Source organism: Pseudorca crassidens, chromosome 4 (genome assembly GCF_039906515.1).
Source record: "Pseudorca crassidens isolate mPseCra1 chromosome 4, mPseCra1.hap1, whole genome shotgun sequence".
Lineage (NCBI taxonomy): Eukaryota > Metazoa > Chordata > Mammalia > Artiodactyla > Delphinidae > Pseudorca > Pseudorca crassidens.
Genome location: NC_090299.1, coordinates 135,810,928 through 135,823,163, shown reverse-complemented (window position 1 = coordinate 135,823,163; position 12,236 = coordinate 135,810,928). Strand labels below are relative to the sequence as shown.

At 38.8% G+C, this 12,236-nt stretch overlaps 1 protein-coding gene across 4 annotated transcripts in view; it reads left to right on the top strand.

Moving 5' to 3' along the window:
- The first annotated feature begins 4,381 nt into the window (after positions 1–4,381).
- Positions 4,382–12,236, top strand: part of BANK1 (B cell scaffold protein with ankyrin repeats 1) — a 317,778-nt gene continuing 309,923 nt past the window's right edge. For all 4 annotated transcript variants that reach the window (XM_067736857.1, XM_067736855.1, XM_067736858.1 and 1 more), the window contains exon 1: positions 4,382–4,567. In XM_067736857.1, coding sequence (XP_067592958.1) covers positions 4,498–4,567 — 70 coding nt within the window. In that variant the 5' untranslated portion in view covers positions 4,382–4,497. The remainder of the gene's footprint in view (positions 4,568–12,236) is intronic.

The following is a 12,236-nucleotide window of genomic DNA, read 5'->3' as shown; positions in this document are numbered from 1 at the left end:
GGGCGGCAGTGGGTGTGGTGGTATCAGCTATGGTACAAGCAGAAAACAACTTGATTAGTTCCACAAGTCATCTTTAATTGAACAGAAAAGTGAAGATTCAGCACATCTACACAACCAAGAGAAGAAAGAAGTACATGATGCAAACAGCCCTGCAGGAAGGCATATCAAAGAGCTACCATATCCAGCAATTAACAGTGAAATATTATTCCATAGGGACTTAGCAAATTAATGCTAAAGGGAATTGTATATTCTTTAATATATGTTCATTTAGAAGAATGTAAAATTTTTTCCTTATTAATGAATGTCTCCAAACACTCAATTTATCGCCGTAGGTTGGTGTCAGCTTTCTGTTGCTACTCTAACAAACTACCACAATCTTAGTAGCTTAAAACAACACTAATTTATTATCCTACAGTTTGGGAGGTCAGAAGTTCAAAATCAGTCTCACTGGGCTTAAAGACAGGCGTCAGCAGAGCTGGTTCCTTTTGGAGTCTCTGTAGGGGAATCTATTTCCTTGTCTTTTCCAGCTTGTGGAGGAGACCTACATTCCTTGGCTTGTGGCCCCTTCCTCACGTTATTCAAAGCACATTACTCCAATCTCTGCTTCCTCATCCTGTCTCTTCTCTGACTTTCCTGCTTCCATCTTATAAGTGCTCGTGTAATTACATTGGCTCACCTGGGTAATCCAGGCTACTCTTCCCATCTCAATATCCTTAACTTAATTCCACCTTCCATGGAATGTAAGGTAATAAATACACAGGTTCTGGGGATTCATATGTGGACATCTTTAGGGGGCCCATCACACAATTAGATTAGTATGAAAGAAGTCAGTTAAATGTGAGGAAGGATAAGAAAATGAAGAAAGCCTCCCAGCAACAACAACAAAGAAAGTATTATTGCTAAGAAATTCCTTCGTACCTTCCTAGTATTTGGTCTAGTTTTGAACTAGAAAATAAGATGTATAATAACACTCTATAAGAATAATATAATTCAGTGTCTGAAGATCTGGACATGTCCTTCGAGAGGAAAATTCTCCAATAATAAATAGCCTTGAAGCAGCAAAGTACTCTTTCACTTTTACAATAGTTTGCTGCATTAGGAAAGAACCTGTTTTGTTCTTTAAAGGGATCCAGAATCTAAAAGTAGAAATAAAACCAGCAGAATTAGCAAAAGCATCCAGTCTGCAAGGGCACAAGAAATCAGCCACTGCAATTGCAACAGGGCAACAGTCAAAACAGCCTCAGACATCCAGTTATTGGAACATAGCGTCCGTGTGAGACCCTGATAATTTCTACCGAGTAGAGTGATAATACTGAGGCTGTCAGTATGCTGCTAGAGAAAAAGAATGCAAGGGACGAAAATCAATAGATCCAAGAGTTTGATATATTGAGAAACTAGAAACCAACTGTGGCTAGCATTTTTTGTCATTGTATAATAGAGGAAAAATCAGAAACCTGCTATTACACACTGCTGGTAGCATTCTGCCTGAAAAAGCATCTCAGTGTGAGAATTACTAAGTGCCTCTTCCCTGAGAACAAGTGTGAACCAAGAGATAACCCAGCATTTCAGACAGTATCATTTCCTTAGGGGAGAAAGTAGGGGGAAAGTAAAGTCAACTGTGACTAAAGTTGTGTTTGACACTAAGAAACAAGACCAAAATGAGTGAAAACATTTCTAAAATATCTTTTTGTAAATGCATAGGCAAAGTTAGAATACATGTAAGACTTAGGTCACGGCCTCTGTGTGTGTCATCTCCACACATTTTCTTTTCTTTGTGAAAACAATGTCTACATAGTCTCAACCAATAGTGCCAGTATTGTAATGAACTATGAGTACGGTTCATGCCTATTTTTAAGGAGATAGATGCTCATTTCTATGAGATTTTTGCTCTGTGGGAAAGTGAGTAGGAAAACAAAAGCAATTTTTTGATATGTATATGTATAACCTTGCCTATGATGTCCATGTAATTTTTAGCAATAACTTTATGTGACCTTAAAAGGAAGAGAAGGCTTCTAACTAAGAGGGAAGGCTATAGGGTCAGATCTGGGATTGAATTCCAGCTCTGTCACTTAAAACTTTTAAAATCCAGATTCCTCATTTATAAAATATAGTTAAAGCCACATTGTTTTGAGAACCAAATGACATGAACACTGTGAAACACTTACATAGTGCTTGGCACATAGAATACTTAAAACGAGTAGCTGTTAACAGCAACATTAATAAAACAAGAGTGAACGAATAAGTAAAGGGGCTAAGCTGTTACCTCATAACTTTTGAACAAGAGCTATGTTCTCATTCCGTACCTGAAACAAAAACAAACCTATAATAATTTTTGAACTTTAGTAGATTTTTAAAGATTTTCTAGCACAAAGCCTTAACCAATGAAGTAGTTTTAAAAAACAGCCCATAATTTTAAACACATTTTTGTTTTTATTTTACCAGGATCACATGGATATAAATTGTGGAAGTGAGCATCTGAAAACATACTTAATTATCCTATGTACTGTAAGTCTTCTATGTGTATTAGAGGAGACAGCGTCATAAAATTGTATAGCTGGCAGAGACTCGAATATAATTATTCCAATTTCCTCATTTAGCTGAGATTATGCAAGGCTCAGAAATACTGAGAATTGCCCCGGTTGCCCAGATAGTGAGGTGGAGAGTCAAGATGGCATCCGCAGCCTTCTGACTTCCAGTCCGGGGTTCTTCAGACATGTGACAGATACAGTTTGCTATCTAAAGACTATCCTTCTTTGCAAATCTTTGTGTGCTGGGGGGAGGGGGAATGAGCATTGTGTATTTCGTAGAACAAACTGGGATGCCTTTGAAGATGTGGACACTTAACAGGGGAGCGGGAGCTGGAATGTGTATATCACTTTCTCCTCAAAATCTTTGTCAGGGCTTCCCTGGTGGCGCAGTGGTTGAGAGTCCGCCTGCCGATGCAGGGGACACGGGTTTGTGCCCTGGTCCGGGAAGATCCCACATGCCGTGGAGCGGCTGGGCCCGTGAGCCATGGCCGCTGACCTGCGCGTCCGGAGCCTGTGCTCTGCAACGGGAGAGGCCGCAACCGCGAAAAAAACCAAAACAAAACAAAACAAAAATCTTTGTCACAGTATCTTTTGTGAAGAAGATACATCACTTAGGGCATTGTCTCCCCAATGGATTGGTTTAAGACGACTTATGCTTTCCTCAGAACTGAATTCCTGGAACTCTTGACCAAGAGTTTATATGCACCCTGCAATCCAAACCCTCTGTCTTTACCTTATTGTACTGCGGTCTGTTGGTAAACAGGCATTTGTAGAAGACAGTAAACTTGTCAATATGATATTATTTCATAAATTAGATAATATCTTTTGCTCCATTATTTCAAATACAGGAAATCAACTTAAAGTTAATAATGAGGTTAAAGGAACAATTGGAAAGCGGATAACGATACCTATAATAGTTTTCAAAATTTGCTGACATTTCTCCAAGTTTACTTCATTATGGTATAAAATGTAAAAAAGTACAATTATGTGAAAGAAAAGTTTAACATTTTGATACTTTGACAGTTGATTTTCTAAAAAAGACTTTGTGAGATAAATAATTGCTACACAAGCCTCCCTCCTTTAGGTTTTTTTTCTAAAAAGAGGGAGAGGGACATTTAGGCGTGAACGATTACCAAAACTTCAAATTGATCTTCAAAAATATTTTTAACATCAGAACGTAAATTAGTAATTTAGAGGTCCTTGAGAGAACAAGGGACATTTATTTTAAGGCTCTGGGGGAAACTCTTGAGTATTTCACAGTCTTTAAAGCAAACAAACAAAGGACCTATTTAGATCCATAACTTATTATTTTTTTTACTAGGCCGGTTCTGACTTGGAGCAGGAATAGGAAATAAATTTTTAGGATTTAAAAATCATTTTATAATTTATGGCTCTAGCTTAAAATTTCTGGGCAAAATGCAATATCAGAAACAGTGAACCAACCCAAAAAACCCTCCAAACAAACAAAAAAACCAACTACGTATCTACATGTACATCTTTATACCTTTACTGATACATCCGTATCTGTATGTCTATATCTCTTAGTTCCCTTTTCCAGCAAGTGTCTACTTCTGGTATCCCTGTTCCTGGAAGTGGAAGCATCGTGGAAGCCCTTGAATGGGACAAGAAGGGCTACAGGAACAGGTAGCCTAGCTCAAAAAATGTCCTGAGTGAAAAGATGAGGCGGGAACAGGACCAGAGAGTGTTAGGAGAAACCAAAGCGTCCTAAAAAGAAGGCCCGAGCAAGCCCTTGAGCAGTTTCACTTCCGCGGGGCGCCCAGCGTGGCGAGCCCTCGCCCTGAGGCCCGCGCCCCGGGGCTGCGTTTCCGGGACCTCGGCCGCAGCCGCCGCGGTGGGAAGCGGGCTGAGGACGGTCGGGGGCCCGGAGACCAGCTCGCGGAGAACCTCAGACCGGGAGAGGCCGGGCTCGGCGGGCACCTGTCCAGGCGCCCGGGCTTCAGCAGCCGCGATGCTGCCAGCAGCGCCGGGCCGGGCGGGCGGGAGTCGGGAATGGCCCGCAGGCGGCCCAGCGCCCCGAGGTGGGTGTGCGCGCGGCCGGGCGGCCGGAAGGAGGCCAGCCCGCCCCGGGGTCCCGCGGAGACTGTGCGCCTCGAGGCCGCGGGACCACGGCTGCCGCTCCGCCGCGCAGCCGGCTTCTGTCGCGGGCTCCTTGCCGGGGGAATCGGGACGCGACGCGGTGGGAGCGCTCCTTGAATCTGGGCGGCGTGGCACCGCCGGTGCCGCAGCTTCTGAGTAGCTGGAACTTTCCCGAGCACCCGGGACAGGCTCCTCTAGTTTCTAAAATCAGCTTGGAACGTGTTTTAAAGTTATTCATCAGCCTAAAACTTTTGTCAACATGGCAAACCTGCCCTTTGGTAGCATCGCCCGTTTACCTGCCAGGTCTCCCAAAATCCAATCCGGTAAATTTGGCCTGTGACCTACTAATCAGACAGGTTACTTTCTGTAAAAACTCCTCGAAACACAGATTTTCTTAACTTGTTGAAAGGAAAAGCAGTCCGTTCGGTTGAATACATAAATGCATTTATGGGTCAAACAGAAGTTAAGGCACTTGTTTTCATTCCTTTTTGAAGTATGTCAAATGCATTTGTGAATTGTACACTGATTATAAAAAGTGTTCAGTTTTGAAAATTAAAAAGAAAAGGCTTCACTTGGATATTAAGATTCCTGGAAATGTTCACACTGAGATGTGCGATAAGAAAATCTGAGTGAAATTCTATTAATTTGCTGAATGAAGTTTCTCATAGCTTATTAGCATTTTGTTAAGTAATGAAATTATGGCTTTAGCTGTTTCTCTTGGCAAGTGTTTTTTTTCATATATAAATTTTAAAAGACTGTTTTTCAGTTAAAATGGGGGTATTTGTGGCAATGGAAATGGCAAGAAAGGAATTATATCTTAATATGTTAACTTTCTAAATGTTAAACATTATTCTGAAAACTGTGGTCTGATGGACTGCATCTGTGCTTGGTTCAGTAAATAAACCAGCCTTGTCTTTTGAACCTTGAGTAGGTTAGCTCTTTTGTAATTTCAACTGAACAATTTAGTTAAATAGAATCAGCTACAATTTGTTTCAAACTTCTAGATGGAGCACTTTAGCCAGAACATGACTATTATTTCACTTAATACTCAAGTAATACTTTGAGGTATTTGCCATTGTGAATAATGCTGGAGTGATGTGAACCAACTTTTGTCTCATCCTGAATAGCCCTGTTCCTCCCATGCGTTTCCCCCCATCTCCTTTGGTCCTTCCAATATGGTATTTATTACTTGCTTCATTTGTCTCCTCATCTGGCTCAGGTAATGACACTTTTCTTATACTGAGCTATCTTTTTGTTATTAACCCATGCCATTCCTAGATATGAAGAGTATTCTAAAAGAACTATTTCTGATTAATCCTTTTTTAAAAAATGGATACCTTTCCGTGTGACCTCTGTGTCTGCTTTGGGCAAGTGTCTCCACAGCATCTTAGACTTTGGCTTAATGTGACACATTAAGGGTCAGTTAGTCCAACTGCCTCATTTTAGACATGCGAAAACTGAGACTCAGGGAGTGATTTGCCCACAGTCCCATAACCAATAACTATTTGAAGATCCTGTTCATCATTTCACCAACAATCTTTACCTGCCCACCCCCAAGACTTGTGTAGTGATATGAGTGTAAAATGGGCAAACACAGTTTAAAGTGGTAAATACAGTTTCATGCCTATGAAGATTATATGTCTAGCATTAGGTGTATTGTGTATTTGTAATGACAATATCTGTGTTTACTGCCATCAGAGAAATCTTTGAGTGTCCAACTTGTCCTTTAATGGAAGCAGAAAAGATACGATACCCAGAACTAAGACAGTGTGAAAATGGTGCACAGTGGTGAAAATTCCGCTTAGACTTTATTTTCTGGCTTTATGTTTAACTAGATACTGTCCACTAATGTCCAAAAGAGAAGTTCCTTCCTTGTTTTATTCCAAAACTAATGTTTAAATTTAAACTGCTACCTTCAATAAGGACTGTTTATTAAAGCACAGATTGCTCCCTACCCCATAGTTTTTGTATTTTTTATTATTTGATGCCTCTGATGAAGAGAGAGATCAGTTGTTAGGTTAAAAGCAGAAAGCATCTGTTCCGTCTCACATTTTAATATGTTAACTTTCTAAACGTTGAACATTAACATTCTGAAAACTGTGGTCTGATGGACTGCATCTTTGCTTGTGAGAAACATGGTTTGTCTAGGTCTTTCCTTTGTGTCCTAAAGTTCTTGCAGATTTGAAGCTCTTTACTCTTAACTACAGTCTTCCAACATAGCCAACAAGGTAGATTTCTCCTACCAGGGAAATACCCTATTTAACTCTAGTGGCTGGTAAAACTTGCTTTCTTCAGACCAGCGAGAAAGGTTCTGAGATAAGCTTACTTATGCTGAGATTTTAAAGAGAGGTAGCTCTCTCAGGGCCTTTTTACTTTAATATGGGATAATTCTGTAATATTTACTTGCTTAGGATTTCAGGCGTACACAACAGCATACTGGGCGTCGTACTTGGGGTAGCAGAGGGACCTTTCTTGCCACATGTATCTGAACATGTGCTTTAGGTGATCATACCCTACTTATGATGGCCTCTGGGCTCAGACTGCTTCAGTCCAGCTTCATTGCATATCTGCTTTGCGATCTTGGATAAATCAATCAATCTGTCATTATCCCAAATGGTCCATTAAAAAAGCAAAAGTGGGTACAAAGCAACATTTATTTGAAAGAATGTTTCTGAGGATTAAAGGAGAAAATGCATGTGAAGTGCTTTTCAGGGTGCCATAGCAAAGAGTAATTGCTTGATACGTGTTAGTTTTACTTCCTTGGTCGTTGGTCAGTAGTGTCATATTTACATGTAAAAGATAGAGTTCTTATTGAGAAGCTGCCTCATGGTGACTTGGGGAAAAACTTAATGAAGCCATCAAACTCCCACACTAAAAAAATTTGGGAGTGTGTCTTCTGTAGTAAGATATTGTCATAATCTTGGGGAAATAGTGTGGTTAATAGTTCTGAGAGGAGAAAAAGAAGGAATCCACAATGAGAATAACTAAGGATAGATGGATTAAAAGGGTTTAAACTAGGGCAGTTACAGGAAAGAATAAAGCGGGAATTTAAGAGGACAAAATGAGAGTGTGTTTTATTTCCCCATATCACAGAGTACCAATTGTGACCCAATTAAAAAAAAATAAATGTATGTGAAAAAAATAAGCATCAAACATAAAATTGTGGGATACTTCATCAAATTATAAGAAGATGGAAGATCTATTTTACCAAAATATTTACTGTTGGGTTAAAAAAAATCCAATGTAAAGAATATCATTCCTGCCAAATATAAATCACATGTTTTGAGAATTTAAATGGCTTTTGCCCGATCATCTAAGTTACAGTTGCTATTTTATTACTTTCTTTATAAATTATAGAATATCTTATAGTAATTTTGGAGACAACTATGAAATAAGAATAGGAAGGACAAACATTCTGGAAGTTATTATTTAAAAATAAGTTATTATATGGCCTTGTAATTCTTTCCGGTTTTAAATGTAAAGAATGGTATCTAAGTTTTACTGCAGACACTGAAATAGTCCAGGTGGTGAAAATAACAGATATTGTATGGACTTATACCCTCCTGTATTTACTTTTGACTCAGAGAAAAATAATGAGCCTTCTAGACCTTTACCACTTTATCATTGTTGCTTCCAAGTGCTCCAAATTGAGATAATCCAGAAAGACCACTTCCCTTTGTAATCATGAGAAGTAATTCATCATTGCCTTGTGGTCTTTTATAAGATTTTCTTTGCTCCAGTTTATTAAAATAAGTTTTGTTTTATCATATTAAGCATGTGCCATATTTTCCTTTCTTTTAAGCTCCTGTACCTCTTTTCCATATTAGTAATTCTCATTGCTTCATGATTTATGTGTTCCATTTTATAAGGAAGACATACTGAAAAGTGTAAGAACAGTTCCTGACTTGGAATTTCATTTGCCTGATTTCGTTTGGTCATGATCTACCCTGAGGTGTAAACTTCATCCTTTGGTTGGCATCAATATCCTCATTCCCTTTTTGTTTGAATTTATCCTTAGGATCATGTCTAACTTTCAGAAGAAAGCATAGTGTCAGACCACTTGAAATTTTGGCCTTCTTTTAATAGCTACCATTTATTACGTTTCTACTTGGAATTCATACCATATAGATATCACATTACCTTGACAGTTGAGAGCATCAGAGGATTAGCACCTACTTTGGACAAGAAGTTATATTGTTCCATATAATCATATGAAAACATTTAATAATTCATTGTGTTCTTTCATTTCCTAAAAAAATGTGTAATTTTGTTTTAGGGTTTGGGGTGGAGGGTGAAGCACCAACATCAAAGATATGGAGAAACAAATCATATCAAAGTGGTAGGATTCTATAAAATCATGGAACTGGAATGACACATTGTAGAGCAGGGCTCCCCAACCCCCAGGCCGTGGACCGTTAGTGGTCCGCAGCCTGTTAGGAACTGGGCCGCACAGCAGGAGGGGAGCAAGGGGACACTTCACTGCCGCTCCCCATCGCTCGCATTACTGCCTGGACCACCCTGCCCCCCGCCCAGCCAGCGGAAAAATTGCCTTCCACGAAACCGGTCCCTGGTGCCAAAAAGGTTGGGGGACCACTGTTGTAGCGTATTTCTTGTGACTGTATGAAGAATCCCTAAAATTTATACATTTTCTACATTGGCCAATCACATTTTATTTAGATTTAGTAGACCCATGTAATTAAAAAATCTCAGGAGACAACTACAGTTTTAATACAATTCGTGAACCATTGGGTCACAGTTGGGAAAGTGAGTGAGATAAAACTGAAGCAAAAATCTACTTTGATTTCAATTAAGGAGATAATTTCCTTAATTTCCTCATTACTTTTCAGTAAGAGTTTAGAACTTTCACTACTCCAGGCACTTCTCTGTAGACCAGAGGACCCTTCCTTTATCATATCCTGTCCATCCATACCTATGTAAAATGGGTAGAACCATGAACAGCCCAGATTCCAGAAACAGTTACTTTGGCCAAGAATAGGCACTTGATTCAAAGGCAGCCAGTCCGTGGACTGCTTCATGACCAGTGATGTGTGTTGTCTGGCACACACATTTAAAGGTTTGTTGGCCTCAACCAAGCCCTTCTTTCAAACAAGAGATAATGAGACTGTTGTCAGGGGAAGGTCGATGTGTGATGATACACAGTAGAGGCTGACAGCTAGTTGACTCATGTGCAAGGTGGATAATTAGAAAGAAGACGAGAAGAGAGAATTAAGGAGCACTGAAAGACAAAGAGAGGAGTTTTAGTTTCTGACTTCCCATTTCCAGACCAAGTAAGACCCAGCTGCCCTTGTTCTGATATTGTCTGTTCATGAAATGCCTGTGGCGTCCTTGCAATGACCTTCTCTTTACATGGACTAATTTGAATGAGCGTCTCCTCTTTGGAGGAAAAAAAAGAGTTTGGGTTAGAATAACTTCATTTCTCAAACACTGCCACTCCTGTTCACAGAAGCTTCTTCTCTTTTAGAAAGTTGTTATTATTGTTCAAGTGATGTCTTCTATGCATCTTCCATTGAAAGTTAAAACAATCTGAGAATTAGGTCTATTCCTTTTATGTGCTGAAAGTAGGGTGCCTTATGAGTAAGTCTTGTGTTCCTCTAGATAAGAATATTTGGAGTTTTCTAGCTTTATTGTTGATATTTGAAGAAACTGCATGCAGCTATTTTTGTCTCTAAACTTGAAGTCTCTATAGTTGGTGAGGAAATACTTCATTCAAAGGTTAATATTATAAGAATTAAGCACTGTTAAGAAGTCTAGAGTTTTGCATTATGTACTATAGTTACAGAATTACGTTAATTATAAAATTTAGCAATAGACTTTTTGTTTTGTTAACTCTGTTTTTATTTATCTGAAAAATTTACAGCATACTGTTTCTGACAAATTTTTAGAATGTATTGAAATTGAGGCACACAGAGAGGATGCTTATGACATTTATCTTGGTAAAAAAGGAAGAGAAGATACAAAAGCAGCATAATTTACTGACTATTATCGCAATCCCCCGGCATATGATGAAAAATAGCATCACTGACAGGCAATTGTGAAAACTTTATACACACTGTCAGCGGATTAATATCAATCTGAAGCAGTGTAATCAGCATTGTACTTCAGAGATTGGTCCTTGATTAAGATTTTTTTTTAGTAATAGAGTAGAAAGTTTAGTATCCTCATTAGGTTACAGATGATATGTTAATAATGGGGTTAATGATCATCTTGGAAAACAAGATTAAATTCAGTGTGCTCTTACCAAACTGGGGAGATAGGCACAAATTAATGAAGTTCAGGTGTGATCAATTAAGTGTAGTGATGTAGATGAAGGAATTAGGCTCAGAATGATAAAAGATTTTCAGGTTTTGACAAGGGTACATTCACAGTCTTATAATGAGCCACGGGGAGAGTTGCAGAAGAAGAAGCTGGAAAAGTAAACGGAAACTAAATTACATAAATCTGTGAGCAAAGTTCCCTAAGTAAATATAATGAGTAGCTATTGAAGAGTTTTAAAACAGAAGCATGACATCACTAGATTTTGGTTTTTAGAAGATCACATGAGAGGCTGTTCTTCTGAATCACCTTCTAAATCAATGAAGGTGAAAATAAGAGAATTTATAACCTAAAAAAAAAAGATCATGTAACCTGCTTTTGGTACAACAAATTGGAAGAGGTCAAAACAATGGAAAGGTTTTGAACAATTAGGAATTTATCAACCAGTAAAATATAGGGAGAAGTGGACATGTTTATTAAGAACTATTACTTACATACTTTTTGTGGTATAGTAGGAGATATAGAACCTGAGGGGGAAAGAGATGTGAAGAATCAGTCTTAGGTTTGTGGCATGGAAAACTTGGAGGGTCATAAAGCTGTCGTTTACTCCAATGGAAAAGATTGAAAGAGCAGGAGGAAACGGTAAGGGCATGAGAACATCCAATTTCAATTTTGCGTATATTATATTTGGGATATCTGGGAAATATTCAAGTAGCGATGTCAAGTAAACATTTGATATTATGATCTGGAGCTCAGAAGGGCAGTTCAGGCTGGAGATATAAAATTGGGGAAAATACAGTCTTTAAAACTGCATCAGTAAATAAGATAACAGAAAAAAAAGAGTTTAGAGTAGAAAGAAAAGATGACCCAGGATAAAGAACCATGTAAAGCAAACATTTAAAGCATTGATAGAGCGAGAGGAGTTACCCAATATGATTGAGGAGAGGCTAAAGAGAAAAGGAGGAAGATAAGTGTAAAACGGCAAGAATTCAAGAATAAAATGTTTGGGGAAGGCAAGAATGGTGAACTGACTCAGATTCTTTGAATAGGTCAGGTAAATTGAGGACTGAAATTTAGCCAATGGATCTGGCACCTTGAAACTTAAGATGACCTTAGAGAAGTAAGTAGCTTTAGTAGAGGGGATGTGAGTTGAAGGGTGAAGGTAGATGAGGATGTGCACGCCATGTAGACAACTTTTTAAAGCGTGGCTGCCAGAGTGTAGAAAGGAAGTAGCCACTGCAGGAGATGTGGGCCAAGGAAAGAATTTTATTTATGTATATATTTTTTTGTTTTAAGATCTGTGCTGCTATAATGATTTACTTGTACTCAAAAGCTAAT